This window comes from Ursus americanus, chromosome 14 (genome assembly GCF_024610735.1).
Source record: "Ursus americanus isolate L20-20 chromosome 14, mUrsAme1.1.p, whole genome shotgun sequence".
NCBI lineage: Eukaryota > Metazoa > Chordata > Mammalia > Carnivora > Ursidae > Ursus > Ursus americanus.
In genome coordinates, this window is record NC_142140.1 from 35,562,771 (window position 1) to 35,578,103 (window position 15,333).

The following is a 15,333-nucleotide window of genomic DNA, read 5'->3' on the forward strand; positions in this document are numbered from 1 at the left end:
GACTTTCAGAAGCCGGTCAGTGAGCACAGCCTGGGGTCTCAGAGACCTGGGAGCTCGGGGAATGCCTGATTCCTGCCACTCCCTGCTGGGCGTCTGCTTCCACCATCTGCTCATCCAGAACTGGAGATGGGAGTGGAATGGGAATAGCGGAGGGGGAGACAAAAGTAGGGCTGGATAAGAGATGGAGGTAAGAGTGGAATATAGAAAGAATAGGATGGTTAGAAGTCTCAGAGCGTGGAGAAATGCTGGTCCTGGAGCATTTGCATTAACAAGGAGTATCCTACATACGTGATCAGTAGGCAAGGAACAAAGAGTCCATCAGTATAACAAAATAATTTTACTATTAAAGATATGTGCCTTCAATTTGAAGATTGAATGCTTTTTATTTTTTTAAGTTTTTAACAAAATAAATTTATACTGTATTGATTTTATTTATGTTTTGGGGCTGTTTCAACACAATTTATTAATGGCTACCTAGTTCCAAAAGCAGAATGTGTTTTTGTGTATCATTGTCTTTTTACATAATAACCTATTGCTCTTTTAACTGGTAGATGTTGATTCAGAGGAAGTTGATTTCTGGTCCACGTTTTGACATAAGCCTTGTCCTTCTGTTACCAGCACTTACAAGTGCGGTGAAAACTGGTCATGACAAGTAAGTGAGCTTAACCACATTAAACATACTGCCTCGGCCATTACTAAGTGTCTACTTAATGAAGTTGGACATGGTGAGCTTTTACTCTGTGCTTTCTTATTTTGATTTTTATTTTATCCATAAGACATGGCCCTTTGAGGATAGTTTTAACCCTTCAAAAATACATTTTAACAGTCACCTGGTGGAAGCTGATCCACATTCTAGGGCAGATTCAGTATTGTACTATGTGAAAGAGACAAACATTCCTAGAAAAATTGCACACTAATATAAATGGCCTCTTGGTAACCTCTGCATTAAGAAAAAGATAAGTCAGAAGACTTAAAATACCATACATATCTAGCTCTCTGGTGATTTTTTTATTTAAGTAAACCATTATAATAACTCATTTATAAAAAGGTTACTTGTAGACGGCTGACTTTGAACAGAGCAGGAATTATTTGTGTTTTGAAAATGAAAAGTCCCATAATAACCAAGAAACTCTGAACTCTTGACAGTAACGTCTAATAGGTAACTGTGAGCAAAAGTAGACATCAGGTCTGCAGGTAATGAATGTTGGTGTCCATGTTAAAAGTCACCTGTACAAGAATTGGATAGGACCTGAATCTAGTCCAGAGCGGGAGGGTCCGCTGCAAGTGCCAGATAATACACCTGACGCGTAATGTGTCATCAGGTCAGCAAAGAGGAGTTCAGCTTGTTACTCCCAATTCTGTTTTCTTAAAAATGGCTTTCGTATGTAATGGAGGGTTTTTCACCTGTGAAGTTACTGAGGGAATGCGCAAAGGCTTTCTTAAATTTGGTGTTCACTAAGTTGAGAATGTCACAGAAATAAACAGTTCTCCTTACTGTGCAGTGCATGGGCTTTTCAGGACTGGATGTTGGGCTGGAGGAGGCTCTATCATTGCGTCATTAGACTGGTTATAGTTCTGCGGTGGAATTCTCCTTGACTTTTAGGTATGAAGTTGATTTAGCTTTATAATTATAAATTTAGTTTCTGTCCTTTAGTTGATGCTACAGTAGTTAGCAGTATTTGTAACAGTTTTATCGGCATAAAAGTTTTGATTAAGGTGTATGTATTTAATTATGAATCCTCCCTATTCCTGTTGCTAAATAAAGCAGGTGTATATAAAATCTCCCTGTACATAGTCCATACAGGAAACTTCAGAATCATCTGAGATACTTCCCCCTGTAATGGGAGGAGTAGGAGGGCTTCAAGGCCCCTCACTTCTCATGGGTGGGCTACAGGGAACAGGCCGTCAGCTTCTTTCCTGCTGACACCTGCTGCTTGACACGGAGTAGTTCTGTACAGAAAGTAGGAGCGTCCTTCATGAGGTGGTACTTGGGGCAGACACTGAGTGCGCTGTATTCGTCTTTGGTGTCAGCCTCTTTAAAATAGACTACCATGTATTTGTGAAGGGGAGTCTGGCTTCTCAGATCGCTACAGAAGAGGTTAAAGGCCAGGGGGAACAGGTCTTGGGAGTTCTCGTGGGGGCTGCCCTCATGCCTGCCACAGGTGCTGTCACACCTGGGGTTGACATCATTGGAAAGAAGGAAGATGACTTTATCCACTGCTTGCTTCTGCGTGGTAAGCCATTGCACCGGACCCATCTCAGCTATTTTCTTTTTCTGCCACTCTTCAAGGATAACCTCACTTCTGCAGTGGTTTTGAAGAAATTCAGCGAAGTTACAAACTGTGTGATGGAAACATATTTCAGATGGGTAGACCACAAGAACCTTAATGGGGGGCAGGAGCGTGGTAGTAGGGAAGGAAGCCTTCCTGGTCCTTTCTGTAAGGAGAGAGCATTTGTTGTCTGTGAACAGCAAACAACAGGCTTTCACTCTGGTCTGAACCACCATGAATAAATGATCCCTTGCTAGGGAATGTTGGCTGAGCACCAGGGACATTGTTACTGCCAGAGGGGAAAATGTCCCCGATGTGCCTTTTGAACGTATCACCTGAAACACACTGATGTTTAAACCTTAAAGATGCTTAAAAAGATGTATTTTCCAAGTCCTTATCACTAAATAGATCCTCTTCAGCCATATCTTTTCAAGTAAATTCATAGAGACTGTTTAGGTTTGAGGTACTTTGTTTTAGGTGGGTGGTTGTACTTGTATTAAGTGTCCTATACAAACGGCCGCCTGAACTGCCCTTCACATCACGTCTTGAGTTAGGTCAACTCGGTAATTGGGCCATCCTCTGTCTGCAGGTGGTAAAGTTTCTGAGTAGTTGCGAAAGTTTAATTGTTACCCCATTTCAGCTGGAACTGAACTGGAATTCTGTATGTGCTCAAAAACAAACTATGTATTTAAGTACTAATAACAGGACAAACCATATCCCCTAAATTGAAGTATTCCCAAGGTCAGAGTTCCACATGGCTTTCTTAGTTAGGTCATGAGATTAATCTTGTTTATCCACAACATCACAAATGACTCAAAGGGTGCATTTAGAATCTGTCTCCGTGTGGAGAAGAGGAGAAGCAGAGGTTTTCAGTGTATCGGTATAAATACTCTGATTTCTGTACTCAAATCCTCGATGTTTTAGAGTTGGCAAGGTCCCTAGAGTATATGAATTCAAGTGAGTGGTGTTCTTATGCCGTGGAAGAATTATTTCTAAAAAGTAGGAACTAGCTTACAGTACCTATTAGAGGCAAAATGCAATTCATTATTAGCTGTCTTTCGCCCATTGCAGTGCTTGTAGATGCCTCTGGTAAAAAGGAAACCAGTGGCAGTCCCCAGATTGGGAGGGCCCCATCCCTGCTTTGCCTTGGCAGATGGGGCCCAGTCATCGTACCAGTACTTTCGGAGCTCTACGGCATTACGTCAGTGCTACCTGACTCTTGTCCTAACACCAAAATGTGATTGCCTCGGGAGTCCTCTTCTTTAAAAAAAAAAAAAATCAAAGCGTTATTTCCTCATTCGGTTTTTTTTAAAGAACCGAATTAGAACACTTACCATGCCTCCACATTAGATAGACGCCAACAGACAGCACCCACGTGGCCACCAGCAGAGCTGAGAGGAGGAGAGGCAGCCAGCTACCCAGGGTGCTTCTGCCTGCGAAAACAAAGTGTATTTACCTTCAGTGGAACCAAAGCAAATTGATCTCCTATTTGGAAGCTAAGATTTTCACTCTATACTTTGTAGAAGTTGAGATTCCTATAAAACCAAGGGGCGGGATATCTCTAGGGGGTCTGCAGATTGGTGCCTTTTTCCACGGAGTGGCCAGGCCATTCATTAGATTCTCAAAAGGGCTATGGGGAGGTTAAGAAAGTTCCCCCCAAATCACTTTGGCTTCTTACTCCACATACATAACAGGCATTTTCACCGTGCTAACCGGGGTTTGCATTCAGTTTTTTTGTTCTTTGATGAATTGATGTTATTGTGGGCATGATTACTTAATACACAGTACACAGATGCCATTTTTAAAGGCTATTTTGTTAGGCTGACAAACATGGGGGGTAGTGCTGCCCCCCACAGGCACGTCGGTCAGGTTAGCTCAGGAACCCAGAGGCCCTGTGCCCACACAGAAGTCAGGATTGTCAGGCACCTGGCTTGTCAGTTCAGCTGAGCTTCTAGGAATAACACTTTGTTTTGACTCCACCCCAGGGCTAGTTCTGGGAACATTTTATAATTTGTCTTCCTGTAATGAGAGCACGGACATCTCTAAATGCAGACAGACGTTTTCCCAAACATGCTGCTCTCAGGCATCAGTGAGGCGTGACTTTGGGGGCTAATAGTCCTAATTTGTTATCCAAATGTTGGCTGTGTGACCGCACCAGCTAGTCACAGGCCAGGGCTGGTCCCTGTCGTACTCTGCACACCCATTTTGCACTGTTCATCCCCCCCACCTTCTTGTGTGTATCCTGTTTCATAAAGGATCCTGCAGTGAATTCGTACACAGAACCTTCGTTCTCAGTCTGCTGTGGCTTCAGACCTCTGCCCCTGCACCCCAGCCCTGCGTGCGCAGCAGGGACTCCCTCCCCTCCCATGGGCCAGGTGCACGCCCTGGCGCACAGCGAATGGGGCGGCGCTTGTGGGGCCCCTTGGGCCCTGAACCTCCCCGACGACCCTGCGAAAACGGCCGGCCACTTACGACTATCCAGGGGAAAGGACATGCCCGTCTGTGGGCAAAGCGCAACTGTTCCTTTGCGTCGGATGCAGTCATTGCCGCAAGTACGGAAATATGGAGTCAGCTGAAGGAAAAGCAAGAGGCTCAGGAAAGTTCCCATCATGTGTCAGAGCAAGACCTCATCACAATGCCTGCTTCCACCAAAACCCTTTCTCTTCCATCTTGAACTGCACCCCCATCCCAGCATGTAATGGGACATTTTTTCCCTTGGGTACACACTTCTGTAACAAAGCCCTAAAATCCAAACCAGTGACCCATGACCGAACACCTTCTGACTCCTGACTTGTGAACCTAAACTTTGTACGTGTTGCTAACATGTTGGTTTCCTTATCTAAAAGGATTAGTTCACATCCTAATACATACGCAAATATTTCCTCTAAAAAAAAAACCCAGAGTAGCAGAGCTCCTATTGACAGACACATCCCTGGGGACTAGGAAAGTCTGGTTCCCTGGAAAAGGGATGCCGTCATAATATGTGGACAGGTATCTGCTCCCTCCGGCAAGTCTGAGTACAGCCTTTATGTTCCAGGGGATGAGAAACAAAAGCTCCTTAGATCTTGGGTGTGGCTGTGTGCCACTATGACCCTTGATGTCCCCACATCATAAACTTGGAACTGAAAGAGACTGAGAGCATCTGTGGGTCCAACTTCCTGTTTTCCAGCAGAATCAACGGTGGTGGCTGCCCTTCAAAGTTCGTACATCGACTGCAATCCAAACCTGATTTCCCGTCCTTTGTGACTTCATGCAGTTAGGAAAATTAAATAGTACTCCTGTCTCAGAATTACTCTGAGGCTCTAGGACTAAAAATGGAAAGCCAACAGCCACGAATAAAAGCAGAAGGGATCGTGACCCTGAGGTCAGCTCTGGCCCTCGCCTCCATAGCAGCCGAGACAGGGATCCCCCGTGAACGTCCCTAAGTGCGCACTGCAGGAGGGAGCTCATGGAAGCAGCTGGAAGCAGCAGTGTGCAGCAGCCTGGCCCTGCCTACCCGGCCCTCCCAAACACCTCGTTAAGCCTTACCTGGACCACAGCACCTTCACTTTCCCCCGTCACTGGGATCACCACCGAAGCTCGACTTGGGGGGTTGTTCTGGTGCAGGTTACATGAGACAAAATCGAGAGATGTGAGCCAGACGAATGAGGACACCAAACAGCCAGCGAGGGGACTGCTCTTTCCAAACTGACTCTCAATACACTAAGCTGTGTGAACAAGCATTCTTTTCATACTTCTGAAACGTCTACTTTTGGTTGGTTTTAGATTCTGGGGGACATTTCCAGGGATGTTCCCAGGGACTTGTTTTTCTCTGTTGAATGAATCTGAAGAGCTGAGCACATTTGGACAACAGATAGTCCTGTCTGCGCTCTGTTAACATTAGAGCCTGTCCAGGGAATCCTAGAGCGTCTACGTTTTTGGTCAATAGGTGTGGAAGGCTGGCGGTTGAGGATGGGGGCAGTGTTAGGAAACGAAGGGATGAAGTACCTCCAGCACGACAGAAAACCCAATTACAATGAGATTTTGGATGAGAGCCATGTATTTGTTTCCAAGGGGGCTGGTTGTAAAATTCACTTCCACTGCTGTCTCGTTCTTCTTACAAGCAGTGATGTTTGGATCCCACAGACTTCCTGAGTCAAGAGAGAATCACATGGATGGAGTTGCAAACTGTCCCTCACTTAAGTCCCCCAAAGGGCTTGACAAAAACGAATCTAAGTTCTCAGGCATACATGCAGAGATACGGGCTCTACTGCACAGTGTACTTTTTATTAATCATTGCTCCCAGAACCTCAAAGTACCTGCTGCCCAAGAAAGTTGAGGGGCCCCCTGTCACTGCTTTGCCTAAGATAGCTTCCCTGGGCTGGGGGTGGTGGGAAGCACAGAGCGGGTTCTGCTCCTGTTCCCAGCATCTATTCTGACTTAAGGGTAGGGTCAGCATTTTCTCCTTCCCAGGATAGGGAGGAGCCACAGGCCGCAAGACATGTCTGAGATTATAGCGCAAGTGAATTCAGGATCAGGACTACAGCTACTAGAACATTCTGGGTTCTAGGAGCTTCAGCCATCAGACCATTCTGCTGCCTTTACTGGGTGTGAAGAAATAAGGAAATGCCTCATCGCTTAGCAGATACTCTGACGGGCCTCCTCTGTGGGAAAAAGTCAGTTGATTGTTGTGACTTGCAAATCAGCACCAGCTTAATTTCCAGGAAGGTGAGAGACGATAGCGAGCATTGTTTCCCCACCTGGGAGAGCATGTCAGGCCCTAGCTCAGAACTGTCTCGAGGAGTGGGGGTCTAGGACTGAATGCAGGCCCTCAGAGCTCCTCACACCCACTGTGCCCTCCAGAGTCCAGATCTCTCTCGGTGGAGGGTAAGAGAGGAAGCACAAAGCTCCACGTCTGCCAAGGAGACCTGCACACAGCTCAGCCTGATGGGGTGCACAGATGGGCACAGGGTTGGGGCACCCGAGAGATAGGGCCTGGTTCCCTCATATACCACTAGCCTCATGAGCGTCCTAAGGCTCCATTATGCAGAAATTTACACACGCCCTTGTAAAATCCTTGGAAATGGGACCCTTGGGACTGATTATCCTGAAGGGACTTATTCCAAAATTCAAAGGTAGTGGCAGGTTCTAATAGCCTCGCATGTGAGAGGTGAACCCCTGTGAAGACACAGGTTGAGAATATGTTTCTAGGTCATGACTTGAGCTAACACTCCCACCTTGAATGTTTGCTAATCCAAGGTTCACAGGGTCCCTGTGGCCGGAGGTCAGTGGTACTGCTGTCTGAGCAGGTGGAAGGACTTACAGATTCCCCTCCCATCAGGAGGGCCTCCCATCAGCAGCATCAGCATTACAGTTTGGGCAGAAAGGATCATTTCCCCAAGGTGACGGGTGTTTTTCTGTGCCTGCTGCTGACTACCTAAAGCCACTCAGAGTCAGCCCTTTGGACAGGCTGCTTGATCAATGGGCACAGTGCCAGCCGGGGATCAGACCGCGCTCTGTGCAAACTCCCCTGCTCTGGGCCTCGGTATCTTCACGGAACATGGACTGAGCTGTGTGGGCTCCAGTTTCTTCTAATAACAAAAGCAAATTCTGTATTTACTTACCTGCCTCGATGCACTTTTTTCTGTATTTCATTATGTGGTTCAGGCAGCCTGGAGATTTGAATGGAAGGTTTGACGTTTTAGAAAAAGGTATCTCTGCCCCACTCCCTTGCCAACAAGTACACACAACACAGGCTTACCACACTTGCAATAAATTGCTAGAACATTCACGATGGGAGGTAAGATAGCTAATTTAAATGGGATGCTAACATTTGACTATTAATTACCCGCAAAGCGATAGCCAGAGTCTGAGTTAAATACAGTCTTGATCAGAATAGTACCTGTGATCCCCAGAAGAAGACTCAAACCTCTGAAAATGAAGTTTGATCATATATGTAAATACTGCCCCTTCCAGGAGGTGGAGCTTAACCCACCCCTACCCCAGAGTGGGGCAGCTTTAGTCACTCGTCTTCAAAAGCTAGAGTAGAGAAATGGCAAGTCAGTAGATTTACAACGGAGATGGCTGGCAGATGCCAGTGACGTCGTGTGGATGTCACCCTCCCCTGCTAGGAGGCCATGACGACACTCTGCCTCTGCAGTATCTCTCCGAAAACCCACCTCCCCAGGCTAATCATGGCATGAACTTCAGACAGACCCAGACTAGGGGGCATTCTGCAGGATGCCTGGCTAGCACTCCAGATTGTCGACGTCACGAGGACTAAAGACTCGAAGCCTGTCACTGACCAGAGGAGACACGAGGACTAAATGTGACTGGAAGAGAACGTGGGCATTCACGGAAAAGCAGGTGACATCCCAATGAAGTCTGGAGTTTAGTTAATAGACATGTACCAATGTTGGTTTCTTAGTTTTGACAAATGTAACCATGGTAATGTAACAGGTTAACAATGGGGGACACAGGGTGAGAGCCCTATGGGAATTCTTTGGACATCTACACAACGCTTTGTATTATCTTTGCAAACTTATTCCCAAATAAAACATTTGTATTTTATAAAATGATGTTTGGGCTCATCGCGAAAGCTGGAACACCCTGGACCACAAGCTCAAAGAACAGCAAGGAATCGGAAATTGCCCCATTTGGCTCGGACACTTCGCCAGAGACCAAGGACAGGACTGGAGGACAGAAGAGGTGACCCAGCCTAGATGAAGGCATGGGGACTGCTGTAGCCAGGTACCATGCTGGACCCTCCATCTGGGACACAATGTCCTGTCTCATGCTCACGGCAGCCCCGTGTGTGACACTGCAGGTGTGATACTCGAGGGAGGGCTGGTTGTGGGCTGTGGAGGTGCCACCCTGCCTCTTGCTGACAGCCCGGGGGCCGACAGGAGGCTGAGACCCAGCTGCTGCTCAAACGCCACAGCCTGCTAGCCAAGACTGGAACGGACGTTGTGCAGGAAGCATTTTGCATCAGTGACAGAGTGGTGAAAGTTGCTGACCAGGAAGGACCGGAGTGGGAATGTCAGCTTCACTTGGGCTGTGTATGTAACCCAGGGCAGATTACTTAAGCTCTCCATGTCTTCAACTGTGTCATGGGGCTCTCCCAACCTCGGGGTTCTGGAAGCTTTGGTGAGAGGATGCAGCTCAGGCTCTCAGCACCAGGTCCGACACAGGAATGGGCTGTCCCCTACGTTTGCTCTGACTCAGTCCTGTCCCCCGCTCTTTGAGGGAGCCATCGTTACCGTGCCGTACGACGGCTGTGTATCACGGATGAGGAAACCAGACTCGGCGAGGCCAAATGCTTCGTCCAGGGTACCCCAGCCTCTCTGTACCAAACCACACGCCCCGCGGCAAGCATCCCAGCAGGACAGGAGTGAGGCAGTTTACCTGGTGAGGTGAAGTTCACAGACATGGAGGGAGGGTCTTCATTCATGTTGGCATTGGGGATATTGTGGGCCCCGATGAAGTAGAGTGTGTTCGGCTCTACAGGGAAGCCTGTGTAGGAAAACGTCCACTGAAAGGCAAAGCGAAGAACCCCTGAATTTCCAAAACACTGCAGTGCAGAGACATAGCACCCTGGCGTGCTGCCCTTTTCATTTAAACTGCCTGCCTTAACCTGCTGCGGGAGCTGAGGTCTCTAGCCGATGTCTGCTGCGGGAACGTAGCCCGCACAGTTGCCCGGGGTCAGTCGCGGAATCAGAGAAGGGTAAGCTTTTAGAGCCGGGATAGAATTTAAGTTCAGCTCCCCTCACTTAGCTGATGGGGAAACGGAGGCCCAGAGACACTGACTTGCCCAAGGCGCAGAGGCCAGCAGCGGCCAGGCATGTTGGGTGTCCAGCACGTCACCCCCACCCCCCAGCGAAGGGGCTGGCCGTCAGGACGGTTAGCCAGGTGCCCCGGCGCGCTCACTCTGCCGCCGGACGGTCTGGTCTGAGTCTGGAAGGCCTCCGTGTAATTGCACCTCACGCAGCTGTGGGACTGGACGTTGCTCTTGCCTGTCACGCAGATCTTGGTGGCCTTCAGGAAGCGAACGCTGGCTGCAGAGACAGGCAAGAGGGCGGTTGTTTCTTTAGCACCTACCACGTGGCCAGCTTGGTGCCAGAGCGTTTACACGACTCATCTCTGTTCACGTTCACAACAGTCCTGGAAGGCGGGCACCCTTGTCCCCCGGGTACAGAGGAGGCGAGTAAGGCTTGGGGGGTTTCAGGGAGCTGCCCAAGCTTACAGAGCTCCTCAGCGACAGATACGGATTCATTCTAAAGCTCAGGCTCTTTCCCCTCACAGGGAAGCCTCGCTGTCACAGGATCCTGCAAAGGGGGCTCTGGCTCTGCAGTCCTGTGGTGTCTCTTAAGGGGATCGGGCCCCCCAGAGCGTCATCCCCTAACCATGCCAGTTCTGACCACCCCTTCTCTCCCCCATTCCCCTCCTCTCTAAGGCTTACTGCTTCTTTGAGGCCCAGCTCCCCTAGAACAGCAGCTAACAAATGCCAGGGCTTGCTGTGTGCTGGGCACAGGGCCACTGCCTTACTGCCCCACCCACTTCCCGTGCTCTCCTGAGGGCCCTGTCCTGCTCCCCCCTGCCTCCGTCCCCTTCCCGGAGGCCCTGGACATGGAGCCTGCGCCCCTGTGGCTGTGCCTGCCTCCCCCAGCCCCCTGAGCACCCTACTGCGTGGGAACTGTAGCTGCCTCCCCTCTCTGTGCCGGGCACTCCCAGGTTCCTGACTCGATGGAATGTAACAGAATTGAGCCGGTGGAAACCAGAGCCGTGGGCTTGGTTCATGGAAAGAACCCACAGGCTGCCTTGGGGAAACGCCAGGCCCTTCATGGTGCCATCTGGGAAATGGAAAAGTCAGGTACCTGAGCGAGCACTTTCCCTACACTAGGAGGGGGATCATCTCGGCACTTTGGTTCCTTCCATGAAATACAAGAACAGACAGAAGAGTACGCAGATCCTAGGTAGACCACATGAGGAGTCGTCACACTCATGTAGCCAGTACCCAGGCCGAGGAACAGCCGCGGAGTGCCCTTCCTGCTTCCTTCCCTTACTTTTCTTCCCGGGAGTAACCACTACCGTGACTTCGGACCACTCAGCGGTGCGCTCAGCGGTGCGCTCAGCGGTGCGCTCAGATGTGAATGTGGACGCCTGCATCCGGTTTCTTGGGTCTGTGAGACTCATCGTACTGGGTTTAGCTACAGATCACTCCTGCTCATCGCTGCCCTGGATTGGTTTTGTGATTCTACTGTCGGGCGTTTGACGGGTTCCAGTTTGGAGCTGTTATGAATAACGCTACTAGGAATAATCTAGTACGGTAGTCCCCCCTTCACTGCAGGGGATGTGTTCCAAGACTCTCAGTGGATGCCTGGAAACGTGGAGAGTACCAAGCCTCCTAGATACTGTGTGTTTCCTACGTACACACCTCTGATGAAGTTTACAAATCAAGCACAAGAGCTGAACAACGGTAACCAATAATAGAAGAATTATAACAATGGACTGTAATAACAGCTATGTGAACACGGTCTCCCCGGAAATATCTTCTTGTACTGTGCCCGCCCTTCTACGTGGGGGGATGAAGCAAGCTGAATGACGCACGCACGGTGACGCAGCGCGGGGCTCCTGCGGACCTGCGGAAGGTATGTCAGAAGCGGGGTCATCTGCGTCCAGACTGCAGTTGACCACAGGTAACTGAAACCATGGAAAGATAAGGGGGGGACCACGGTATGTGGCTTTTGGTGCACTTTTGTATATGTTCTGTTGGGTTTATGCCAGGGGTGGAATTAATGGGCCCCACAGTCTGTGCTTTTCTGCTTTATGTAGACACTTCAGGCTTTATTCCCAGATACAAACTTACCATCTGCCCGGAGTCTCCAGCTGACGTTCATCAAAATGGAATAGTCCTCCATGGCAACACTGCTTTTAACAGGTTCCACTCGGAGGTCCCTCAAGTCTCCGGGGGTCAGAGTGTGTTGGATCATCCACTCTGGAGACGGTCCTGGGAAGGGGCAAAATTGCCTATGACACTCTCCTCCCGGCCCAGTGCAATGCCATCTCCTCTCAGTGACCCACCCTGACCTGTCCTTCATTCACAATTCGTCTCTTCTTCCTGCTAAGGCAGGCCAGCCCAGACATTTCTTAGTGCTGGCTGATTTATCGCCGAGGAGATGCTCAACTTCCTGGCCCCCGCCCACAGCGCACTCGGGACCACTCCACGTGCCTGTCCCGGGGTATCTGACATGCTTGTTAGGTCGGTCCTGCCTTCCCCATGCCTCAGCCTGGACTCCAGCCGGCTAGCCCACACAACTCCCCTTCCTATCTCCTAACTCTTGCCCGCACCCTCTCTCCTCCCGCTCATCCTTTCCAACCACATTTCGTGGGCAGAAGCCCATCCATTCTTCAAATGCTACCATCTCAAACGCTCCTTCTTCTTTAAAACATTTGCTTCCTGTTCTCAACTGTAAGTGACCTCCCTATCACAGCACTTGATCTCCCAGAAGTGACAGGCTTCTCTTCCCACCCTGAACCCGGTCATTCCTGTCCTGCCTGTGCCCCTCTTACTGGCCAGAACGGCAGCCCATCTGAAACACCGGGAGCTCTGCCTTGCCAGGTAGACGCCTCACCCATATCAGCTAACCCTGCACCTGGTCTCCAATGGCCCACCGCCTGGACTTGGGTTCCCCCCAAAAATACCCATTCCCTAGCACACCTACCAGGTTCAGAGCCACACCGAATCATCTGTAAGAGAGAAAGAAACAAAGTGTCATGTTGGACGCTAGCAAACCGTAAGCCTTCATTTGCCAAATCAGACAAAACACCATCTTTTTCTTTTTTTAAGATTTTATTTATTTGAAGAGAGAGGGAGAGTGTAAGTGGGGGGAGGGGCAAAGGGAGAGGGAGAAGCAGACTCCCCACTGAGCAGAAAGCCTGATGCAGGGCTTGATCCCAGGGCCCTGGCAGATGCTTAACGGACTGAGCCACCCAGGTGCCCCCAAACCATCTTTTTCTTAAAATGCATATACAAGTGGCAAACTTTTGGAGAAAAGCTGGGCTGATTCCACTTCAGTTTGGGGGAGACTAGGCCGGCTCATTGTAGGCTATCATGAACCTGACGTTAGCTATCATAGACTTGATCTTCAAGCCCGCTCATCATCTCACTTAAAAACTAGAGGTGGGTCTCCACCCTTCTCTGTGCCTCTTCCCCTTCCCTGCTGTAAGCAGGGGTGACTCTCGACCATCATGAAGACCCCTTCACACTCTACTGTTCGACTGTAGATTTTCAGGACCATCCAGAGTATTTATTGATTCTCCCCAGGTTAAGGCCCAAGCTGTGCTAAGAAGATAAACAGAAGAAAGCTATAAATGCAGTCCATGGTGCCTTCCCAGGGCCTTTAAAATAGTCCTCCTCTGATACAGAAGGGCCCACCTGAGCTATAACTGTGATTTCAAAATGTTATCTTTTAGGGGCGCCTGGTTGGCTCAGTCGTTAAGCGTCTGCCTTTGGCTCAGGGAGTGATCCCAGAGTCCTGGGATCGAGCCCCACATCAGGCTCCTCCGCTGGGAGCCTGCTTCTTCCTCTCCCACTCCCCCTGCCTGTGCTCCCTCTCTCGCTGGCTGTCTCTCTCTTGGTCAAATAAATAAATAAAATCTTCAAAAAAATATTTTTAAAAATGTTATCTTTTAAAAAGAGCTTTTAAAAATTATGTATGTATCAGTATCCAAGAAAGGCCAGTACTAAATCCCTTGGAGGTAATGGCTCATGTCTTTTAAAGCAAAAAAATAAAAAAAATAAAAAAAAAATAGTACTTCTGTTTCGGAGTAAAATGCTGGACCTAAAATAGTTAACTGTCAGGCAACAGCAAGTTCCAGTGACAAGACCCTATAGGCTAAAAGGCCACCGCTCTGCAGTCTTGGCCCTCTCAGCCTGAACACTTACAAACATCTTGTAAGAAAGAAGGCAAGACTTTTGATGGTTTGGGTTGTCTGGGTTTGTTAGTCCCTCATCTTTGTCTTTTTACAGCTGAACTTCTAGTAATATCAGACTTTTTTTTTTTTTTTTTTTTTTAAACAAGCCACTATAGTGGGAGCCGAGTTCTTGTCAAAAGGCTGGTGAGACAAATTTTAGGAAGAAGCAAAGCAGCAAGGGTAGTGGCTGGAGAGATCAGGGCACATGAATGGGGTTTATTTTTCCATAACCATCAACAAGTAACCACCATGTTTTATGCTCTATGCTGTGCTATGAGGGCAGAGATATAGTTTCAAATGCTTTTCGAAAGATTTTTCTTCATTAGTGATCCAGAAGATTCCCTCAATCCTTAAAGGCGCTGGGGAAGCAAGGAAACCGGCCAGAGTCCAACAAATTACCAGCTCCAGGGGCAGGGTACCCCAGCACAGCGGGAGCCCACACGGCAAAAAGAAAAAAAAAAAAAAGGCAAGTGGTAATAGAGATACAGTTCCTGTCCCCAGAGTTGGGCAGACCTCAAGACTGCAAACAATAACAATATTGAGCACCTACTATGTGCCACGCTCTTTGCTGCTGCCTTGCAAGCCCTGTCGTTGTTCCTCACTAAATCCAAATGAGTTGGGTAGGACTCTTCCCTTTACAGACGAAGACACGGAGCCTCGGCGAGCATAAATGACTGAATCCAGAATGCAGGCTGGCATTTGAGTCCGGGTTCGTCTGGTTCCGACGCCCCTGACTCGAGCAGCCTGAAGCCCAGGGCGGGGACCCGTCGGGCTGCCCCAGAGGGTGCGGACGTGCCCCTTCCAGGCGGCCCTTCGCGAACGAGCGTGAGCTGGGGGGCGGGAGAGGGGGTCGGACGCCGTCGGGGTGCGGGCTCGAGGATCGGAACGCGGGAAAGGGGCGCGGGCGGAGGCTTACCGGCTCCGGGGACACCGCTCCCCAGCACAGCGTGGCCAGGCTCAGCAGCACCAGCGACATCGCGGAGCCCCGGGCAGCCTGCGGGAGGCCGCGCTCTTATCTCGGCGCCCCGGGCCACCCCTCGGGGCCCCGCCTCCCACAGCGCCGTCCCGGCCCCGCCGCCCTCCGGGCGGACCCCTCCCTGGGTGGGGGACG

The 15,333-nt window shown here is 49.5% G+C and overlaps 1 protein-coding gene across 3 annotated transcripts; it reads right to left on the reverse strand.

The window, feature by feature from the left end:
- Window positions 1-987: 987 nt before the first annotated feature.
- Window positions 988-15,280, reverse strand: IL17RB (interleukin 17 receptor B). Of its 3 annotated transcripts, none has more exons than XM_087866967.1 (11): window positions 15,139-15,280; window positions 12,971-12,995; window positions 12,115-12,255; window positions 10,176-10,303; window positions 9,654-9,780; window positions 7,874-7,921; window positions 6,258-6,400; window positions 5,799-5,867; window positions 4,743-4,842; window positions 3,605-3,703; window positions 988-2,340 (listed from the first exon to the last, which is right to left on the reverse strand). In XM_087866967.1, exons 1-11 carry the CDS (start codon window positions 15,196-15,198, stop codon window positions 1,889-1,891), a joined length of 1,392 nt encoding a protein of 463 aa, XP_087723093.1. In that variant the 5' UTR covers window positions 15,199-15,280; the 3' UTR covers window positions 988-1,888. The 3 variants fall into 3 exon arrangements, with proteins under 3 accessions (XP_087723093.1, XP_045663322.2, XP_087723092.1); XM_045807366.2 differs by having other exon boundaries at window positions 988-2,436; XM_087866966.1 differs by lacking the exon at window positions 15,139-15,280 and adding an exon at window positions 14,773-15,019 and having other exon boundaries at window positions 988-2,436.
- Between the last annotated feature and the right edge of the window lie 53 nt (window positions 15,281-15,333).

What these genes read in the sequence shown, in the direction of transcription:
- IL17RB (XM_045807366.2), bottom strand. Translation starts at nt 15,198, where the DNA reads ATGTCGCTGGTGCTGCTGAGCCTGGCCACGCTGTGCTGGGGAGCGGTG. An exon ending in TGTGAACTTCACCTCACCAG is followed by an intron (nt 7,922 to 9,653) that starts GTAAACTGCCTC and finishes TCAAATCTCCAG; the next exon opens with GCTGCCTGAACCACATAATG. An exon ending in GGTTTTCTGTCGTGCTGGAG is followed by an intron (nt 5,868 to 6,257) that starts GTACTTCATCCC and finishes AACCTGCACCAG; the next exon opens with AACAACCCCCCAAGTCGAGC.